The following is a 20,226-nucleotide window of genomic DNA, read 5'->3' as shown; positions in this document are numbered from 1 at the left end:
GTGAAGAGGTTTCCCTTAAACATTTCACTTTTCACCCTTAACCCATGACCTCTAGTTCTAGTCTCACCTAACCTCAGGGGGAAAAGCCTTATCTATCATACACTCTTCATAGTTTTGTATACCTCTAACAGCTCCCTCTATTCCCCTGTGTTACAGGGAATAAACTCTTGAGCTATTCAATTTTGATTTAAGAGTTAAAAAAAAAGTTTAACTACATTTGACCGAACAAGGCACCAGAAGCAATTGGGCACGGTGTTCCTTGCATGTTCTCCATTCAACTATCTGCCCACCAATAAACACTTCCTGAATTGCACAAAGTACATACCTGATGAACCACAAGACAAGAGCAGAATTAGATCATTTCATTATACCATCAATCATGCTATACCATTTCGTTATGGCTGGTATATTATCCATTAGTGGACACAAGTTATTTTTTAATCAACTTTAAGTATGAAAAATTAATTATTATATAATTCTTCTCCAGCTCTGGAAATTGTGCTGTGGCTGGAGTTCACCTATGTAATTGGCATCATCACTGCACTGTTCCAGTTCCTTCCTAATCACTGGACCCAACATTTAATAACGTACAGCAAGCAAATAAATGCAACCCGAGGGTTCATGAACACAAGTGCCCTAATAGGTTACTTCAGATCTGTGAGTTGTCTGAAAAGTTTAAGAAACTTATTAGAATGTTTTTAAAAATCCCTTCCTGGCCTGACCTGAATGTTCTTCTTTCATTTCATGTGCATTTTACTAGTGTACTTTCCTCAAACCATCTGGCATAAGACTATGCACATTGTGTTTTAACCATTTTCCTGTGTAACCTCAGCTAAAATTAATCACCTATCTTTGGCTTGCTTGATCTTCTTAAAAATCCACACCTGGGGTTGGATGTGGGAATCACAGAGTTAAAATGCACGTACTGCAAGTGCATTACTCTGAGGCACACGACAAGCTAAGCTGACACCATCATTACTTGGATCTGTGGAATTCATTGCCACAGATGGCTGTGGAGCCAACTCATTGGTTGTATTTGTGGAGGTTCTTGATTAGTAAGGATTAAATCAAGGGTTCTTGATTAAAGGTTATGGAGAGAAGGCAGGAGAATGGGGTGGAAAGCAAAAATAAATCAGCTAAGATTAAATGGTGGAACAGACTTGATGGGCCAAATGGCCTAGTTCTGCTCCTCTGTCCAATGGTCAAATGGCAAAGCCAGGTTAATGCACAACATGGCCTAATTCTCATCAAAATAAAAGATGCAGGCACTAAACAAGCGTGACTTTGTAGCTCATTGGTAACCCAACCAATTCTGTCCAGCTTGTTTGTCTCTGGGCATGCAGAAGTGAAAAAAAAAACCCACACAAGATCAAAGGACAGAAGACATCCTGCTTTTAGCTGTACAAGTTTTGCCACTGTACAAGTCCAGTACACTGGAAAAGTTTTGCACCTGATTCTAAACAGAGCTTCCAGCTTTCCGTTTAGCTCTTTAAAAACTAGAGCTCGTGGAGTGGAAATGCTGTACTTGAATCCTGTACTAACATGCAATAAGCATTGTCTCAATCTGCTGCCATTCAGTATAAGGTACAAGAACTTCAGGACTCACACCATCAACTTCAAGAACAGTTACTACCGCTCAACCATCAAACTCTTGAACGAGAGGGGTACACTTATATGTCAAGGTGTTCCCATGACCAATGATCACACTGTAAGGACTCTATGTTGTTATCCAATGTTCTCACGATCTATTGCTATTAATGTATATTTGCATTTGCAGAGTTTGTTGTCTTCTACACTCTAACTGATCTTTCATTTATCCTGTTATAGTCACGATTTGCTGAGTATGCCTGCGGGAAAATGAATCTCAGGATTGTATATGGTGGCAAATGTACTTTGACAATAAATTTACATTGAACTTTGAACTGTATTATGAAGTTTCCTCCATCCCTTTTCAAAGGGTCACTTGCTTACATAGTTTCCTCCATAATATATGATAGACACACACAGATTTTAACATTTTACTTCTGTATCTAGGTGGCGGGGTGGAGATACATCTCTACCAAAGGAGGTGTAAAGGGCTCCTTCCCTCCGATAGCCTACTGGTCACCCTTGGACAAGATCCAGCATCTACTTAGACCCCTGATCAGGGTCACGTAAAGCCATGGGAGCAGGTGGTGCATATCACAAGTCCTGGTTATGCAACCACTGATGCCAAGCAGACAATCCCTGAGGAGTACTGATAATGACTGGGACAATGCCCAGAAGGCAATGGCAAATCACTTCCGAGAAAAGTTTGCCAAAAACAATCATGGTTATGAAGACCATGACTGCCCACGTCAAACGACACGGCACATAATGACGATAATGATGACTGCTTCATCAGATTCAAAACAAGCATCCATGCAGAACTTCATCTGCAATGTCTTCAGCATAGCCTTTTTTACATTCTGAAACACTAATAGAGATACTTTCAACAATTTCCATAATTCTATGATCATCTTACTTTACCATCAGTGTGATAGACATAGAAATGTAAAATATGGCTTTAAGTTGTTTTCGCTACCACATAAATATACAAGAGTTTACCATCAGTCCTGATGGGTCTCAGCTTGAAACATCAACTCTATTTGTTTGATAGCATCTGACCTGCTGAATTCGTCCAGTATTTTGTTTGTTACTCAAGAGTTCACTATTTTTTCTTAACTCTAATTAAGCTTAATTTTTCTTTTCACAACATGCCAATAGAATTTGCAATTTTTCAGTGTCTCAAATGAAGAATTCAAACTGAAACCATGTAGAAACCTTTTGTATGCTTTTGAACCATCTGTATGAATTGTAGCTTTTTGTGATGTCCTGAAGGATTTGGCAAACCACTCTTAAGAATGCAGCAATGGCTGCATTGCTGGGTGGACTTGGGGCTGGATTGAAGTGACGAGGTCCAGGCAGAGAGGGAAAAAACAAACCAATGTGTAGTTGATTGAAGCACTGAGCCAGATTACAAAGGTTAAAGCATCGAGAGCAAGGGCAAAGAACAAACTGGTGATCAGCTCACTAATGAGGCTTTACTTGCCTCAGTGCTGAACTGACTGCAGCTGTGGCCAGCAGTGAGTTGACTCCTGGACTGGCTGAAGCAGTGAACTGGCTCTGTGCTTATGGATTCACTTTTGGGGACTCTGCGGTTCATGTCTGGGTATTACTTGTTTACTTTTTTAAAAAAATATAGTTTGTACAACTTGTTTTTTTTCTTGCACGTTGGTTGTTTGATGATCTTTGTTATATGGAATTCTCTGCGGACTTTAGTGTGTTTCTTTGTTTTTGGCTGCCTGCAAGAAGATGAATTTCATGTCTGTACATGGCACACTGATAACAAATGTACTTTGAAAAGTGAATTCAAACTGACAAAAATGGAAAAATGTTTAAAATAAACATATCAATACCCCATAGCAACTTTTTCAATGTTTTAACTCACTCATTTCCACCTCCACACTTTCAACACTTCCTAAACTTATCTGCAATAGAAAACACAAACTACATATCCAGTTCATGTTTATACCTTCCATTTTATGGTAAAATATTTAGTTTACATTATGAAACAAAGATTAAAGTTAACACTTCAATAATGCTTCTCCTCCAGATTCACAACTATGGTGGTCAAGACGAAGACCCCCATCAGTCAATGTTTTCTAATCCCTGTTAAAACAGAAGAATTAATTAGGACATTTATTTTACATTAACACAATCAAAGTAATATATTATTTAGATCTTGCATACATATAATTTGCCACTTTTATAACTTTCATGGTGGATTCAATTTGAGGTCAATGCATTTTAGCATTCATATTCCCCAAGAATTTACCTTTGATTTGAAATAGATTCTGTCACCAGACACTCTTCTGTCCCTTTCTAACAGAATCCATTGAAATGGTAACCGGGCAGTTCTTTTTTCCTGAGCATAAAAAAGATCATTGAAATGTTAATAGAATTTGATTTTGATTAAAAGGTCATTAACTGTCATTGTATGCTATGTTGCAATTTGATTTTAAGATAACTAGCAACTTCTTAGTTATCAGGACTTGAACTTTCTCAGCATATTCTTTCACTGAGATTGCAAAAAAAAATCACTTACTCCCCAATTAGGTCAGAACACTGCACATCAGTGGAAACTGCAAGCATGTTCAAACTCCTGGGAGTGGACCTCAAACACAACCTCTCAAGGTCCCAGAACACACCCTACACAGGTCACCAACGCCTCTACTTTCTGAGGAGGCTGAAGAGAGCTAGACTTTACACATCCATACTCTCGTCATTCTACAGGTGTGCATCAGAGAACATCCCGACAAGCTACATCACCGCGGTCGACAGCAAGACTCCACAATGGGTAGCCTAAACTGCCGAACACATCATCGGCACCAGCTACCTGCCTTTAAGGACATAAAAGCAGAAAGATGCAGGAAAAGGGCCAGTAATATCATGAAGGATCCCACCCACCCTGCTAATGGACTGTTTGTCCCATTTCCATCAGGAAGGAGGCTACATAGCATCCACGCCAGGACTACCAGACTCTAAAACAGTAACTTTCCTCAAGCAATAAGGTTGATTAACACCTCCACCCACTAACTCCACCACTACTTTATTATTTCCTGTTGGTCATCTTATTATATTTATATTTATTGTGTTTGTATTATTGTTATGTTCTTTACCTTTTGTGTTTATTTTGTGCTGTATGGGATCCAGAGTAGCAATCATCTTATTCTCCCTTACACTAGTGCATGGGAAATGACATTAAACAATCCTGAATTCATTGAACACAATTATGTAAGGCAAGTGAAATGAAGGAACTTTGCTGGGGGAGTGGGGGGGAAGGTGAAGAGTTAAATGGAAAGGACGGGGATCCAATAAGGGACCAGTCAATTAGAACATCAACAAGAAGTAATTTCCCCATTGAAGAGCACTGTGTATAATCAAAATGAAGACCTGTAGTTTTTCAAATTATTGGGGATCAAGCATGAAAGTGCATGAAGGAGAATTGGAGAAGTCAACCATGGCAACTCTGAATATAAAGCTTAAGGGGTCATGTGACTTAAATCTCAAATTTTATTTTTTAAGATAGAGATTGCACTTCACATACTAATCACTGTAAGGATTCAATCCAGGAGTAGCCAAGTAGGACATTCTCAATCCCAGTTAATTTAAGGAAAGATTATGCTCAAAACCTTTTAGCATAGGCACTGCACTTTACAGTGCCTGTTACCACTGGTTCAGTTCTCACCTGTCTGCTGGAACAGGACCTTCCCTGATAGCGTGGTTTTCCTCCCACATTCCAAAAGATGCTTGGTTAGGGTTAGTGTGCTGTGGGACAAGCGCAGCAACACTTGCAGGCAGCTTCAGCACAACCCTCCGACTGTTTTACACTTTGATGCAATGATGCATTTTGCTGTGCTTCTATGTCCCTATGTGTGATAAATTTGTGGAATTTATTACCAAAGGCAGCATCAAAGGTTATGGGGAGAAGGCTAGAGAGTGGGGCAGAGGACGGGAAAAAGGATCAGCCATGATTGAATGGCAGAGATGTGATGGGCCAAATGGCCTAGTTCTGCTCCTAAGTCTTATGTACATATGACAAATAAAGCTAATCTTTAAAAATTTAAATCATTCCACAGAGAAGGAAGAAGTCTATTATGTATGAAACTAATGTAAACTAAGCTGCAATGTCATTCTAGTTCAACTGTTTGTGTAGCAGATGCTGATGTAAAAGAACTCAGCTTTGTCAGCAGAAAATAATTAAAGCTCAAAATTCAAAGTAAACTTTACGTATATTCTGCTGAAAGTTGAGTTATACATCAGCATCTGTTAAATAAATAAATTACTTTGTACAATCATTTTCCTTGAATATTTTATGTAATTCTCTTTAGATTCTGTATATACAACATTTCCATCTTGACCAATCTCTCCAGACAGGAGGTAAAGAACCTTGATAGTGAATTTTGAAATAGTTTATCAAGGAAAACAAAGTTAAGCTGGCAACTTGAAAATGAGAAGGGAGATTTTTTAAGATCGCTCATTAAAATTATAACAGATGTTTTGAATGTTTAAATGCAAAGGATGAATAAAATATCTTGTCATATTTAAGAAAGGAAAACTAATGTCAACTTCAAGGCAGGGGATTGAGCCCAGCTGATGACTCTTTCAGAAAAGTAATATGGGATAAATGGATAGCCAGAGAAAATACATTCCCTGCATCCATCAGTATGCTTTGTGACCTCCTGTCACTCCATTGCCCACTTGACAGTTTTATCCTGACTACCCTCCAAATACAAGGCATGAAATACACATGGTCTGATTAGATTGGTTTAACCTGGCCCTTTCCAAATTCAAGTCATTTTATGATTGTTTTATTCTATTTTATTAATTTCTCTTTGCTTTAATGGTACAACTTCGAATATTTTTGTACCTTCATGTCAGTAATGACATGCTTTAACAAAATAAGCCATCTGAGATGTTGTTCATTCTTCACTGTCTTTTCCTTGTCCTCTTTAGGACATCTACATCAAAGAAATGTGCAACCAACAACTTTAATCCATCAACAGGGAGTATTATAGAGTCAGATAATATCCCAGCTGTTGCACTGAGGACTCTTCATTGCTGTTTCCGTAACAGTTTTGTTTGACCAGTCAGAGTTGTTTAAATCTCTGAGCCTGGAGGACCGGTGGTCCACAGTCTGCCCTCTACCCTCTGATCTGCTTGGCATGGGAGACCTGGCCACGAGCCTAAGCATAAGGCCCTGACTCCAGCCAACGTAGCTCACCGGGTCTTTGAGGCATGCAAGCCTCTGAATCACGACAAGGTTGTGGTTCGCTTGAACATGACGAAGGAAATCCTGAGCACAACCAGAGATGGAGGACTTTCACTGCTGCCCTAACCGCCAGCAGCATAACAGGCAAAAAGTACCGAGGACACAAGCTCCAGAACTAGCGCTCCCAATAAGATATTCCAGTACAGATACAACACTAGCATCCTCCAGACAGCATAACAAATCGACCAGGAATACTACAACAGGATTCTAAGTTACTCCTAATATTGATGGTGGTAAGGGGGGGGGGGGAAGAGAGGGGGAGAAAAGCAGTGAATAGAATCAGAAGGATGCTAATGGGTCTGTGAAAAAGAGTAGCTCTGAAAACAAAGGATGGCCTCTAGCAAACTAAGGGAGCTAGTGTAGCACCAACAACTTTCAAAAAACTCAGGATCATCTACACTATCGCTATTTGATTGGACCACATCAATCATTCAAAAACACCATCTACCACAACACACAGTAGCTGCAGTGTACACCATCAGCAAAATGCATTGCAGACTAACCCAATGACCACTCCACCCACGAAGTTCAAGGGCAGCAGTTACTTTTGGAAACCATCACCTGCAGATTCCACTCCCAGTTCCCAACATTATTACTTGTTATTGTGTCCAAACTCTGCGATTTAAGTTTGCTGACAATACCACTGTCATAGGCTGAATCGAAGGTGGTGGTAAATCAGCATACAGGAGAGAGATTGAAAATCCAGCTGATAAGAAGTCTTTTGTTCAAGTGCCTGATGGCTGAGGGGTAGCAACAGTTCTTGAACCTGGTGATGTGAGTCCTGAGGCACCTGTACCTTCTACTTTAGCAGCAGGAGAAAAGAGCATGGCCTGGGTGGTGAGGATCTTTGCTAATAGATGCTGCTTTCCTATGGCAACGTTTCGTGTAGTCTCGTTTAATGGTTGGGAGGGTTTTACCTGCAATGTACTGGGCTGAATCCACTGCCCTTTGCAGGATTTTCTGCTCAAAGGCATCGGCGTTCCCATACCAGGCTGTAATGCAGCCAGTCAACACACTTTCCATCACACATCTAGGGTTTTTTTTTCAAACCAGGGTTTTTGATAACATGCCAAATCTCCACAGATTCCCAAGTAAGTAGAGGCACTGTTGTGCTTTCTTCGCAATTATATTTATATGACAGGTCCTCTGAGACAGTGACACCCAGGAATTTGAAGTTGCTGACCCTCTCCACCTCTGATCCTCCAATGATTACTTGCTCATGGACCTTTGGCTTTCCTTGCCTGAACTCTACAACCAGTTTTTTGGTCTTATTGACATTGAGTCAGCCATTTTAAATTAGTCAGTGTTATCATTTCAGAGGACCTGTCCTGTGCCCAGTACACAAGTGCAATTATGAAGAAAGCACAGCAGCATCTCTACTTCCTTAGAAGTCTGCAAAGATTTAGCATGATATGTAAACCTTTGACAAACATCTATATATATGAAGGGTCTCAGCCCGAAACATCAACTGTTTACTCTTTTCCATAGATGCTGCCTGGCCTGTTGAGTTCCTCCAGTGTGTTGCTACAAACTTCTATAGATGTGAGCTGGAGAGCTCTATTAAGTGGTGGCATCACAGCCTAGTATGGAAACTCCAATGCCCTTGAATGAAATTTCTCCAAAAAGTGGAGCCCAATCCATCAAGGGTAAAGGCCTCCCCACCGCTGAGCACAGCTACATGGAGTGCTGTCAGAGGAAAGCAGCACCCATATTCAAGGTCCCCACCACTAGTTCATGCTCTCTTCTCACTGCTGCCATCAGGAATAAGGTACAGGGGCCTCAGGACCTACACCACCAGGATCAAGAACAGTTATTGTCCCTCAGCTACTAGGCTCTTAAACCAGTGGGGTTAACTTCATTCAATTCCAGTCACCCTACCACTGAACTGTTCCCACAACCTATGGACTCACTTTCAAAGACCCTTCATCTCAGATTCTCAGTATTTAGTATTTGTTCACCATTTCTTCGGCGGTTGCACATCATGTTGTCTTTTGCACATTGTTTGCCCGTCATGTTAAGAGCGGTTTTCATTTATTCTATTATGTTTTCTAAGTATGCCCACAAGAAAACGAATCGCATGGCTATATATGGTGACATATATGTACTTCGATAATAAATATACTTTGAACTTCGAAACCCTGGGACCCACTACCCAAATCACCATATACAGTGACCCTCCAAGTCTTTTCACAATTAGGCAATTAATATTAAAAAAATTAGAGGAGTTATAAATGCCGGAACAGTGACTATAGGTCAAAAAGCTAGAGGGTGCCCCGCGGTACTGCGTTATCTTTATCCTTAATGCGTTCACATCACCTTGCAGACGGCCACGCTTACCTTGCCACCGTTGGTGAACCTGTGAATATAGATAGTGGAAAGCCCAGGAATAGTCATGCAAGCAGCCATGAGGCCGAGGCCAGGGAGGATTTCGTACCACATCCCTGCCGACAGCAACAACCGACCTCCAGTACCGTACCTCCGACCTTCCGCGCACACTGAGCACGCGCAGAAGACTAAACCATTAGCACATGCGCGTCGAGGGAAAACCGGACGCACATGCGCAGAATTTGATCCCTTTTTTTCAGGAGTATTGCGCATGCGTACCAAGGACATCGCCTCGCCGCAAAAAAATAATGAGCATGCGCAATGATGAGACCTCGCGACCTACTTTTGATGAGACTATTTAATCCAAACTGACGTTTGCCGTGAGCGTGTTCCCTTACAATTTGGTGCTTGTTCCCTCACTTCTAACGTGCGCATGGTAAACACAAACCGTTTCAATAATCAGCGGGGCAGCCCATCGACGCCCCAGTTCAAATCTCGCGGCAATTTGCCGAGATAGTTCCCGCCTCCCAACCTCACACCCGCCAATCAGAAAAGGAGGTTGCGGTGAGTGACGTGACGGCCAGCCGGAGCCCTAGTGGAGTGAAGTTGAATTCGGGGCCGAGGCCTGCGTGAGGTGGCGTTCATCGTGATGAAAGAGGATAAGGAGAATACCAAGCCGAGGGACAAGAAAACGGAGGTTAAATATGAAGAGCGTGTGGAGAGAGTTGAGAAAAAGGAAAAGAAAGAGGCGCTGACTAAGGTTTGTGCAACAGTGGGCCTCAATGGGACATAGTTGGGATTAGGCTGCAAAGTCCTCTCAGTGGCTCGGTGTCTGCTGACACACAGTCGCAGCGCGCTGCCCGTGATCTGACTGGGTACCTTTTCACACCGTGCTGTTATGTGTGGTCTGGTTAGGTGTTTGATCGCAGGCACACTCTTGTCTGTTGTGAATGGGTGTTTAAACACACACCCCTTTCACAGCCACCGTCTCTACGCACACAATCCGTGCTGCGGCTGAATGTTTAGAAAGCTGAAAATAGGGGTAGGAGAAGGCTCTTCAGTTTTTTAGGCCTTCGTATACAGCACAATAATGATGCTTAATCATCTACTTCAGTATTCTGCGTTCTGCCTGTTTTATTTATTTTTGCATATGTTTGAGAGATTTATTTATCTCCATCTAGATCACATCTAAGGACTCGTACTCCACTGCTTTCAGTGGTACTGAATTCTAGATTTGCCAACCTCTGGATGAAGACAATTCTGATCCTGGTTTTGTTGGCATACTCTGTATTTTGAGGTATCCTGAGGTCGACTCTCCTGGCATTAGGAGCACTCTCCCTGTATCTACTCCAATTAGAGCTTTATAGGTTTATAGAGATTTATATTCTATGCTAGAGTGAATGTACGCTTAATTTAGCCAATTGGCTAAATGTCATTTTTGCATTGGAGGGATCAATGTAGTAAATCTTTGTTCCTTTCTAGGATAAAGAGACTCCAGAGGTCAAAGCAGCCCTCTTTCTTCCCCCTCCCCACTCCCAATCTTACAGTGAAGTTTATTATCTATTTGCCTTCCTAACTGTTCGCTGCATATGAATGGATACCCTGCTCTCATTACACTTTCTCTCTTCCCAAACTATTAATACTCCCATCTTTTTAGAAGGAGAATAGATATCCTTGTTTTGACAGGCTTACAACATGCATTTGCCTGCCTGCCAAAGTTGTTCTCGCTGCCTATATCCCACCAAAGTTGCTTCCTCTGCCTATATCCCACCTTTGTGTCATTTTTAAACAAAAATCATTGACATATATTGTGAAAATCTGGGGTCAAGTACCGATCCCTGGGCATCCACAGCCGTTTATTGCCCACAGTAACACTGCATTGTACCATGGTATGGCAGCCATTTATCCTACATATTATAATGGAAATGCCCTGTGTTGCTCCTCTGTATTTATCTCTCAATATTTTAATCGTATGTTGAGCTTTGTAAATTAAGCCCATGTTGTTAAGATGAAAGCTGTGGAGCTGTTATTGTATAATTTCTTTTTAGAGGCCTGAATTTCCTGATTATAGGTGGCAGAGTGGGGATACATCTCTACTGAAGGACGTATAAGCTGCTCCTTCCCTCCACTCACACACACAGGCCACCCTTTTGCAAGCTGCAGCACCTTCTTAGCCCTTTGATCAGGGTCATGTGAAGCCGTGGGAGCAGGAGGTGGATGGGCACATGAGCAGCTGGTGCATGTCTCATTCTTGTTTATGTGATCGTTGACACCAATCTGGGCTGGGGTCACCTGTTCTATAAAGACACTGCCCAGAAGAAGGCAGAAAAATTTGCCAAGAACAATCACGATCACAGAAAGATAACGGTTGCCCATGTCATACAATGGGGCACGTAACGAATGAACAAGTTTCCTCATTATTATAAGCATTTAATTCTAAAGATTGTTTTGAGCTTGTAACTGATATTTGCCTGCAAAAAGCATCCTAAAACTGAATTAATGTATACTTCCACAAATGAGAAAATCTGCAGATGCTGGAAATCTGAATAACACATATGAAAATGCTGGAGGAACTCAGCATGTCAGGCAGCATCTATAGGAAAAAAAATACAGTTGAGATTTCAGGCCAAAAACCTCCAGCAGGCTGGCAAAGGGTTTTGGCTGAAAATGGTGACTGTTTACTCTTTTCCCTACATGCTGCCTGGCCTGCTGAGTTCCTCCAGCATATGTGTGTGTTGCTGAATCTCCAGCTACTTTAGATTTGCTCTATACTACTGTCACAATGTTGTAAATATTTGCTGTTTTAACTAAAAAAGCATTTTAGGAGAGACTTTGCTGTGTTTAACTGAGCATGATGGTAACTTGGTTAACTTTTTTATACTACCAAAGAGTAACTTTAGTAATTGTGTTACCACAAATAGCCTATGATCTACTGATTATCCTCAATGGGAGCAGGGGCTTCAGATCATCTGTTGTAATATGGACTGTGGGGATCCTTGGTTTGTTTGTTTATTTTGTTTTCAGAGATGCACCTTAACAGGCCCTTCCAGCCCACCAAGCTGCATGCCGGCGACCCACTGACTTAACCCGAGTCCAATCACAGGGCAATTTACAATGACTGATTAGCCTACTAACTAGTACGTCTTTAGACTGTGGGAGGAAACACACATATGGTAAGGATGTACAAACTTTCTTACAGTAGACTCTGGAATTGAACTGTAAACTCTTGACACACCAAGCTGTGACAGTGTCGTACCAACTGCTACGCTGTTGGGCATCCATGTTTAGGCCACTGAAAGAATTGAAAGGAATGGTGGATATCTGATTTGAGTGAGCTGTTCCAGAATTGAAAGGTATTTCATAAGTTGCAGTAACAAACTGTGTTGTAGGCATGTAATTGATTATAATTCTCCTTTCCAATTAGGTGGTGATTCGCCGTCTACCTCCTAGTTTGACGAAAGAACAATTAGAGGAGCAGCTTGCCCCGTTACCTGAACATGATTACTTCGAGTTTTTTTCTACCAACTCGAGGTGAATGATAATATAACAGAATTGTGTTAAGTGTTTTTGAAATAGACCAACCTTTCCTTATCACGTTAAAAGTTAGAGCTTGGTTCTCAAAATCTTGTAGTTACATAGATTTGATGTGCTGTGGTAATAAGTGCTAGAAATGCTGTCAGTCACTTTATGTATAGGTTTTCATGTGCCTAACATCACTTTGTGGACATACAGTCAATCTATGTATATAATTTATCCTATGTATTTGATATTGTGTTTTTATCTTATGTTTTTTTTTGAGTTACCTCACATCCAGAGTTTTAAAAATATTGTTTCTCTTTACACTTGTATACTGGAAATGACATTAAATTCCTGAATCTTGACATGTACACCTGACCTATTAACTCTGTTTCCCTTTCTGTAGATATATTGGTTCACATACTGTTCTTGGAGATCAATTCACTACAACGGTAGTACAAGATAAAATGATAACAATGCAGAATAAAGTGTTAACAGCTACAGAGAAAGTGCAGTGCAAGACGAACAATAAGGTGCAAAGTAAACTAAGGTCAAGAATACATCTTATTGATCTAGGAAACTGTTCAATAGGCTTATGACAGCAGGACGTAAGCTGTCCTTAAACATAGACGTAGAGCAAAATTAGGCCATTCAGCACATCAAGTCTGCTGTGCCATTCCATCGTGGCTGATTTATTATCTCTCCCAACACCCCCCCTTGCTTTCTCCCCATAACCTTTGATGCCCTGACTACTGGAGAACCTATGAACCTCTGCTTTAAATATACCCAGTGACTTGGTCTCAGGTGCCATCTGTGGTACTGAATTCCACATATTCGCCACTCTATACTAAAGAATTCCTCCTCGGCTCTGTTCTAAATGAATGTCCCTCTATTCTGAGGCTGACCTCTAGTCATGGACTCTATTCCTTACCCCCCCCCCCCCCCATTATAGGAGGTATCCTCTCCACACCTACTCTGTCTAGGCCTGTCAATGAGATGCCCCCTCAGTTTTCAAACTCCAGTGAGTACAGGCCAAAGCCATGAAACGCTCCTTGTATGTTAATCCTTTATTCTCAGAGACTGGTACTACCATACTTTTCAGTTCATTTCTGCTTATTGGGAAGGAGGAGAGAAAAAGTATCTGGGTAGGGTGTGTCTTTGATTATGCTCGTTGTTTTACTGAGACGGTGAAGTGTAGACAGTCCATAGAGGGGAGGCAGGCTTCTGTGATGTGCTGAGCTGTGTCCACAACTCTGCAGTATTTTTGTAACCAGCAAGGCAGTTGTTAAGTATCCCAACATGCTAAGTTTCTCAAGCATTTTCTTTTTTTATTTTAGATTTTCAGCACCTATGTTTATTCCCTCATGACTACTTGTGATATTGGTCAAGTGGTGCTATATTTATGGTGACTCATTTTAATTATACATCAGTTAGATGTAAATCTGTCAGACTGCAGAGCAATTTTGGGATCCCACTGGTATAATTAACAGCATAATTGAAAACAAATTGTTTTAAGTATAGAATGAAATGTTCTAGATTACAGTTGGCCCTCCTTATTCACGGGGGACTGGTTCCGGGCCCCCTTGCGGATACCAAAAAATGCAGCTGCTCAAGTTGGTGGACTTTAGGACCCGGCAAAGCTCGGGACCCACTGCCTGCAGTGTTTCTGTTCCGGAAAACGATCACAAAGTAATAAAGTGGAAATAATAAAGCGATCAGAAAGAGGTGAAACGCCATTGGTCACTGGAAAAGCGTTAGGCTGCAGTTGGTCAATGATCAGAATAATTTTAAAGTGAGAATAATGGAGCACGTGAAAGCCCTGCCCAGATGAAAGCTCCAATTATTACAAAGCAACGCAGTGGTTTAATTATTGAAATACATACATTTCTTATTTCTTAAGTGTTTTGTATGCATAGAAAGGTAAAATATATACTGAATACTAAGACAAACGTTTGACTAATTGACGCTAAATAATACCGGATATACCTGTTAGAGAACTTACGGTTTTTTTTCCAATTCCCGATCTGTGGTAACCTATTCACATCCTCCCATATACTTTAAGTTATCTCTAGGTTACTTATAGTACCTAATACAATGTAAATGCCTTGAAAATAGTTGTTATACTGTATTGTTTAGGGAATAATGACAAGAAAAGAAAGTCCGTACTTGCTCAAACAATGTGCTGGAGAGAGAACTTACGGGTTTTCCTGATCCGCATTTGTTTGAATCCGCTCACGCGGAACCCGCGGATAAGGAGGGCCAACTGGACTGCATTCTTGACAGACTGACCCCAGTGACAATCTTCAGTGAAGATCTCTGGACAGTGAAGATCTTGCTGATAATTTATCTATTACTGACTGAGAATGGCTTTTTTTTTTGTGGCTGTCTCATTGTAACACTTCTCAATTGTGATAGTGCTTTGAATAGAAATGCAGAACTTTGTGACAATAATCAGCTTGATTTATGAACAGCCATTGAGGCAATTTTGATTATTTCCATGAATGGTTTAGCCAAATGCACTCTTTCATGCAGTGTATTATGAGTTGTTTGTTGACCTCATGGGGAAATTCCAGCAAATTATATTTTTTTAAGACGGAAACTTGTCTGAATAAGTCTCAGCATTTTGTTTCTAAGTTGCAGTTGAATTTATGATTAGTGGATGTATAAAATATGACTGGTGGTGATGAGGAAGATTTTCTTGTGCAGAATGTTGAAATCAAAAGCACTGAATCTTTATATAATGACTTGAGAAGCAGAAGTAAGTATAGGCTGCTTGGTCCTTTTTGTGTGTTTGCCCTGTCTTTCAATAACTTTGTGTATCATTTTCCTGTACTGTCTCCATGTCCTCTGATTTACCTTGGACATCCAAAACTCTGTTTTGTCTTGGACATGGTATTTGGCTAGTTACCTCTGCTGAACCAATCAGTTTCTCGACCTTGATCAGGAAGAACAACAAATGTGGCGATACAACAGTATTGTGGAAAGTCGGCTCTGAGATCCTTAAATTCAATATTCCTTCACCATTGTTGAGACTGAATTGCTTAAGTTACAAGGAGAGACAGATAAGGGGAGGCTGTTTTCTCTGGAACACACAAGGCTAAGGGACTATCTTGTAGAGACAGATAAAATCATGACAGGCCTAAATAAGGTAAACGGCCACATTGTCCAGTATAGAAGAGTGTAAAACTAGAGGGCATAGGTTTAAGGTGAGAGGTGAAAGATTTGGAGAGGACCCGAGGGGCAAATCTCCCATAGAGCAGGATTTCACAACCTGGGGTCCATGGACCTTTCGGTTAATGATGGGGGTCTATGGCATGAAAAAGGTTGGGAACCCCTGCCTTTGAGGATGGATGGTATATGGTATGAGCTGCCAGAGAAAATGGTAGAGGTGGGTATAATTTCCACAGGTAGATGGATAGAAATGTTTGGGGAATATGGGACTAGCTCAGGTGGGCAACTTGGTCATCAAGTTGTTCCCAAGGGTCTTTTTTCATGCTATATAACTCTACAATCTTGGTAACAATTTTCACAATTTGCGACATTATGACTAAAAATGTTTCCTCTCATCAATCCTGTATCACCTTTCTTTTGTATTGAGGATCTGACCCTGGGTTCTAGATCTCCCTGATGTGGGAAGCATCTAGCCTTTTGAGCCCAATTAGAATTTTTTACCTTTTCAATGAGATCACCTCTCTCACTTTTGAACTTTAAAAATACAGATGTAGTCTGCTTAAACTCTTTGTACTTCATTTCTTCTCCTTGGATATCACTGGTGAACTTGCACTGCACACCTTCTATCATTGATGTATAGTTGGTAGGGGAACCAGAGCTATTGGTAAATTGGTTTATTACTGTCACAGGGTACAGTGAAAATCCATTTTGCATGCTGTCCATATGGATCAATTGATTACAATGTGTTGACATAGCATGAGGGAAAAGCAATAAAAGAGAAAAGTAAAGTGTAGTACAGGTAAAAAGATGCAGATGTACTAGGGAGCCATTTAGTAGGAGGGAGAAAGAAAGGGTGTCCAGGGTGCCTGGGATCTTTAGTCATATTGTCTACTTTACCAAGGTGGTGAGAAATGTAGACAGTGCATAGAGAACAATACTCTGACCAATATTTGGAGATTTGGTCTTACCAAATAATCACCTGTATTAATGAGAGTAGTATTTATCTACTCTATACTCAAATCCTCTTACAATAAAGGCCAGCATAAAGAATATATAACATTACAGCACAGTGCAGGCCTTTTGGCCCACAATGTTGTACCAACTTACTACAAGGTCAATTTAACCTCCCTTCCCTCCTAACCCTCCATTTTTCTTTCATTCATGCCTATCTAAGAGTCTCTTAAGTGTTCTAAATGTATCTACCCCTCCCAGCAGTGCTAGTTGTACATTCCACACACCGACTACTCTGTTTTTAAGAAAGGAAAAACCACTGTCTCTGACATCCTCCCACATGCTTTCATCCAAACACCTTAAAATTATGCCCTTTCTGCCCTGTGAAAATGTCTCTGGTTCACCACTCTGTCTCTTATCAAGTCACTTTTCATCCTCCTTTCCATACCATTTTACCTTCACGTTCAGTGACTTGTGTACAAGAAGTTACTTCTAAATATTGATACTTTTCAATCTGTTGCAACTTTAAAAATAATATTGCACCTAATTTTTTTTCCTTCTGGTAGAGTGGATGACTTTGTGATTTTCCACATTATAATTCATCAGGTCTTTCAGTTAAACTGTCTCTAATCCCACAAAGTTTCTGTTCATCTTCCTCAGAACCCACAGTCATGTAACTTTATATTATCAGCAAGGTTGGGTATATTACAGTTAATCCAAATCTTTGATATTAAATGAAATGCTAGGTCATAAGTGCTGTCCAGTCATTTCAATAAGCAATTGAGCTAAAAAGTACCCTTTTCAAGCTGTTTCTTACACAAAATCTCTTTCTCTCTACAGTTTGTTTCCCCACATATTTTCTAGAGCATACATAAACTTCAAAAACCAAGAAGATATTGTGCTCTTCAGGGATCAATTTGATGGTTATGTTTTTATTGACAGCAAAGGTATGGTACTTTTAACTATTATTAACAACACTTCAATTGGTTTGCACAATTTGCATCTGTTAAACCACCTCCTTTGTATCCTCAAAAGTACCGTGGGTTCCAGTTAATTGGAACACATCAGGGCCAGTACATTTTGGCCCAGTTAAGCAGCTGTCCCAGTTAACTGTTTTATGGGAATAGTTAAAAGGGTATAAAAAAGACAAGCTACTGTTTGAATAACAATTATGTATTTAAATAAAAAAATAAAATAAATTAGAACACTACCAAAACTACTACATTTCTATAAAATTATTAGTTACTTATCAATGGAGGAATTCATTCAGTGTATGCTGATGTGTTCTTTTGAATGTAAATGAACAAAATCAACACAGACCCCCACTAAACTTAGTTCTCCCATCCTGTGCCACCAAACTCATAGTTCCCTTATCCTACACTTACACAGCTCGCTTCTCCCACCTCCCAAGATCCACAAACCAGACTGTCTGAGTAGGCCTATTGTCTCAGCCTGCTCCTGCCCCACTGAAATTGAGTCCTCATACCTTGATTCCATTTTGTCCCCTTGGTTCAGTCCCTTGCCACCTATATCTGCTGTATTTCTCATGCTCTTGAGCTCCTCAGTAACTTTCAGTTCCCTGGACTTGACCACCTCATCTTCACCATAGATACTCAGTCCCTATACACTTTTATGTGCCATCAAAAAGGCTTCAAAGCTCTCCACTCCTTTCTTGACAAAAGAATGAACCTATTCTCCTTCACCACCATCCTGCTCAATCTGGCAGAACTGGTCCTCACCCTCAACTACTTTTTTCCTTTAGCTCCTCCCACTTTCTCCAAACTCGAGTGGTAGTCATGGGCTGCACCTGCATGGGCCATGCTATGCTTGCCTCTTTGTTGGCTACGTAAAACAGTCCATGTTTGAAGCCTTCTCCAACTTTTCCTCCACTTCATTGGTACTGCTTCATGCATCCATGCTGAGCTAGTCAATGTTATCAACTTTGCCTCTAATTTCCACCCTGCCTTTAAATTCACTTGGTCCATCTCTGACACCTCCCTCCATTTACTGCATCTCTGGAGAGAAGCTGTCAACTGACATCTGTAATAAACCTACCGATTCCCATGGTTATCTGGATTATACCTCTTCCCTTTTCCCTTTTCTCAGTTTCTTACTCCATTGCATCTATTCCCAGGGTGAGGCTTTCTATTCTAGGACATCAGAAATGTCCTCCACATTTAAAGAATGTCCCTCCACCATAGATGCTGCCCTCACCTGTTTCTCCTCCATTTCCCAAACGTCCGTGCTCACCCCATCTTCCCACCGCCTTAATAGTGATAGAGTACCTCTTGTTCTTATCCACCACCCCATCAGCCTCTGCATCCAACACATCATCCTCCCTATCTTTCACTATTTCCGAAGGGATCCGATCACTGAACATATCTTTACCTTCCACCCACCACCCCTGCAGCATTCTACAGGGATTGCTTCCTCCAGGATTCCCTTGTCCGTTCATCCCTCCCCACTAATCTCTCCTCTGGCACTTAACCCTGCAAGCAGCCGAAGTGCTATACTTAGCCATACACCACTACCCTCACCTCCATTCAGAACCCCAAACAGTTGCTCAAGGTGAATCTGTTGGGTTTGTCTATTGTGTCAGTGCAGCCTCCTCTACATTGGTGAGACTCATTGTGAATTGAAGGACTGTTTCGTCGAGCACCTCTGCTCCATCCGTCATAAGCGAACTTCCTGGTAGTCAAATGTTTTAATTCTGATTCCGGTTCCTACATGTAGGTCCATGGTCACCTCTTGTGCCAAGATGAGGCCACTGTCACAGGTGGAAAAGCGACACTTTGTATTCTGTCTGGGTAGTCTCCAACTTGATGGCATGAATATTTAAAAATTCCCCCCCCCCCAACCTTTTACCTCTTCTAACCTGCCTATCACTTTCCCCTGGGTCCCCTCCTCTCTCCCTCTACCTTTCTCCTGTGATCCACTCTCCTCTCCTGTCAGATTCCTCCTCCACCCCTTGATCTTTCCCACCCATCTGGCTTCATCTTCCAGCTATCCTCCTCCATCTTACCTCCAGCCCACACCTTTTCATTCTGCTGTCTTCTTCCTTCCGAGTCCTGAAGAAGGGTGTCAGCCTGTAACATTGACTGTTTATTCATTTCCATAGATGCTGCCTGACTTGCTGAGTTTCTCCAGTATTTTGTGTGTGTGACCTAGTGCAGAGAGTGGATTGCCTTCAAATGGTGCTTTTGACAATTGCATCCTCCAAATCTTTGTTTTAATTGTAACATTTAAGATGATTGTCAATACCTCCAAATTCTAACTTGCTGAAGTGGTGAGATTATTTCCTTTTCCCTCCTGACTCTGTCATCTCCAAGCCTGAATATTTGAAACCGCAAGGTGCAAAATAGTTGAGTTAGCTTACAATTTATTGCTCGCCAGCTATCAGTAACAAAAAT

At 41.0% G+C, this 20,226-nt stretch overlaps 2 protein-coding genes across 3 annotated transcripts in view; one reads left to right on the top strand and one right to left on the bottom strand.

The window, feature by feature from the left end:
• Positions 1-3,540: 3,540 nt before the first annotated feature.
• On the bottom strand, positions 3,541-9,370 carry LOC132397945 (NADH dehydrogenase [ubiquinone] 1 alpha subcomplex subunit 1-like). Its single transcript, XM_059976776.1, has 3 exons — positions 9,191-9,370; positions 3,857-3,946; positions 3,541-3,690 (listed from the first exon to the last, which is right to left on the bottom strand). The coding sequence occupies exons 1-3, from the start codon at positions 9,290-9,292 to the stop codon at positions 3,670-3,672; spliced, it is 213 nt and encodes a 70-aa protein (XP_059832759.1). The 5' UTR covers positions 9,293-9,370; the 3' UTR covers positions 3,541-3,669.
• A 364-nt stretch (positions 9,371-9,734) lies between these two features.
• upf3b (UPF3B regulator of nonsense mediated mRNA decay) overlaps positions 9,735-20,226 on the top strand; it is a 28,003-nt gene continuing 17,511 nt past the window's right edge. For both annotated transcript variants that reach the window (XM_059976775.1, XM_059976774.1), the window contains exons 1-3: positions 9,735-9,938; positions 12,603-12,709; positions 17,657-17,763. In XM_059976775.1, the coding sequence (XP_059832758.1) occupies positions 9,828-9,938; positions 12,603-12,709; positions 17,657-17,763 (325 nt within the window). In that variant the 5' untranslated portion in view covers positions 9,735-9,827. The remainder of the gene's footprint in view (positions 9,939-12,602; positions 12,710-17,656; positions 17,764-20,226) is intronic.

Source organism: Hypanus sabinus, chromosome 8 (genome assembly GCF_030144855.1).
Source record: "Hypanus sabinus isolate sHypSab1 chromosome 8, sHypSab1.hap1, whole genome shotgun sequence".
Lineage (NCBI taxonomy): Eukaryota > Metazoa > Chordata > Chondrichthyes > Myliobatiformes > Dasyatidae > Hypanus > Hypanus sabinus.
Note: the sequence above shows the minus strand (reverse complement) of the source record. Positions and strands in the feature narration are given on the sequence as shown.

Excerpts from the sequence above, each read along its gene's own strand:
- LOC132397945 (XM_059976776.1), bottom strand. The coding sequence starts at position 9,292 with ATGTGGTACGAAATCCTCCCTGGCCTCGGCCTCATGGCTGCTTGCATG. Across the intron at positions 3,947-9,190 it reads GGTTCACCAACGGTGGCAAG|GAAAAAAGAACTGCCCGGTT; the intron begins GTAAGCGTGGCC and ends TTTTATGCTCAG. Across the intron at positions 3,691-3,856 it reads GAATCTATTTCAAATCAAAG|GGATTAGAAAACATTGACTG; the intron begins GTAAATTCTTGG and ends CTGTTTTAACAG.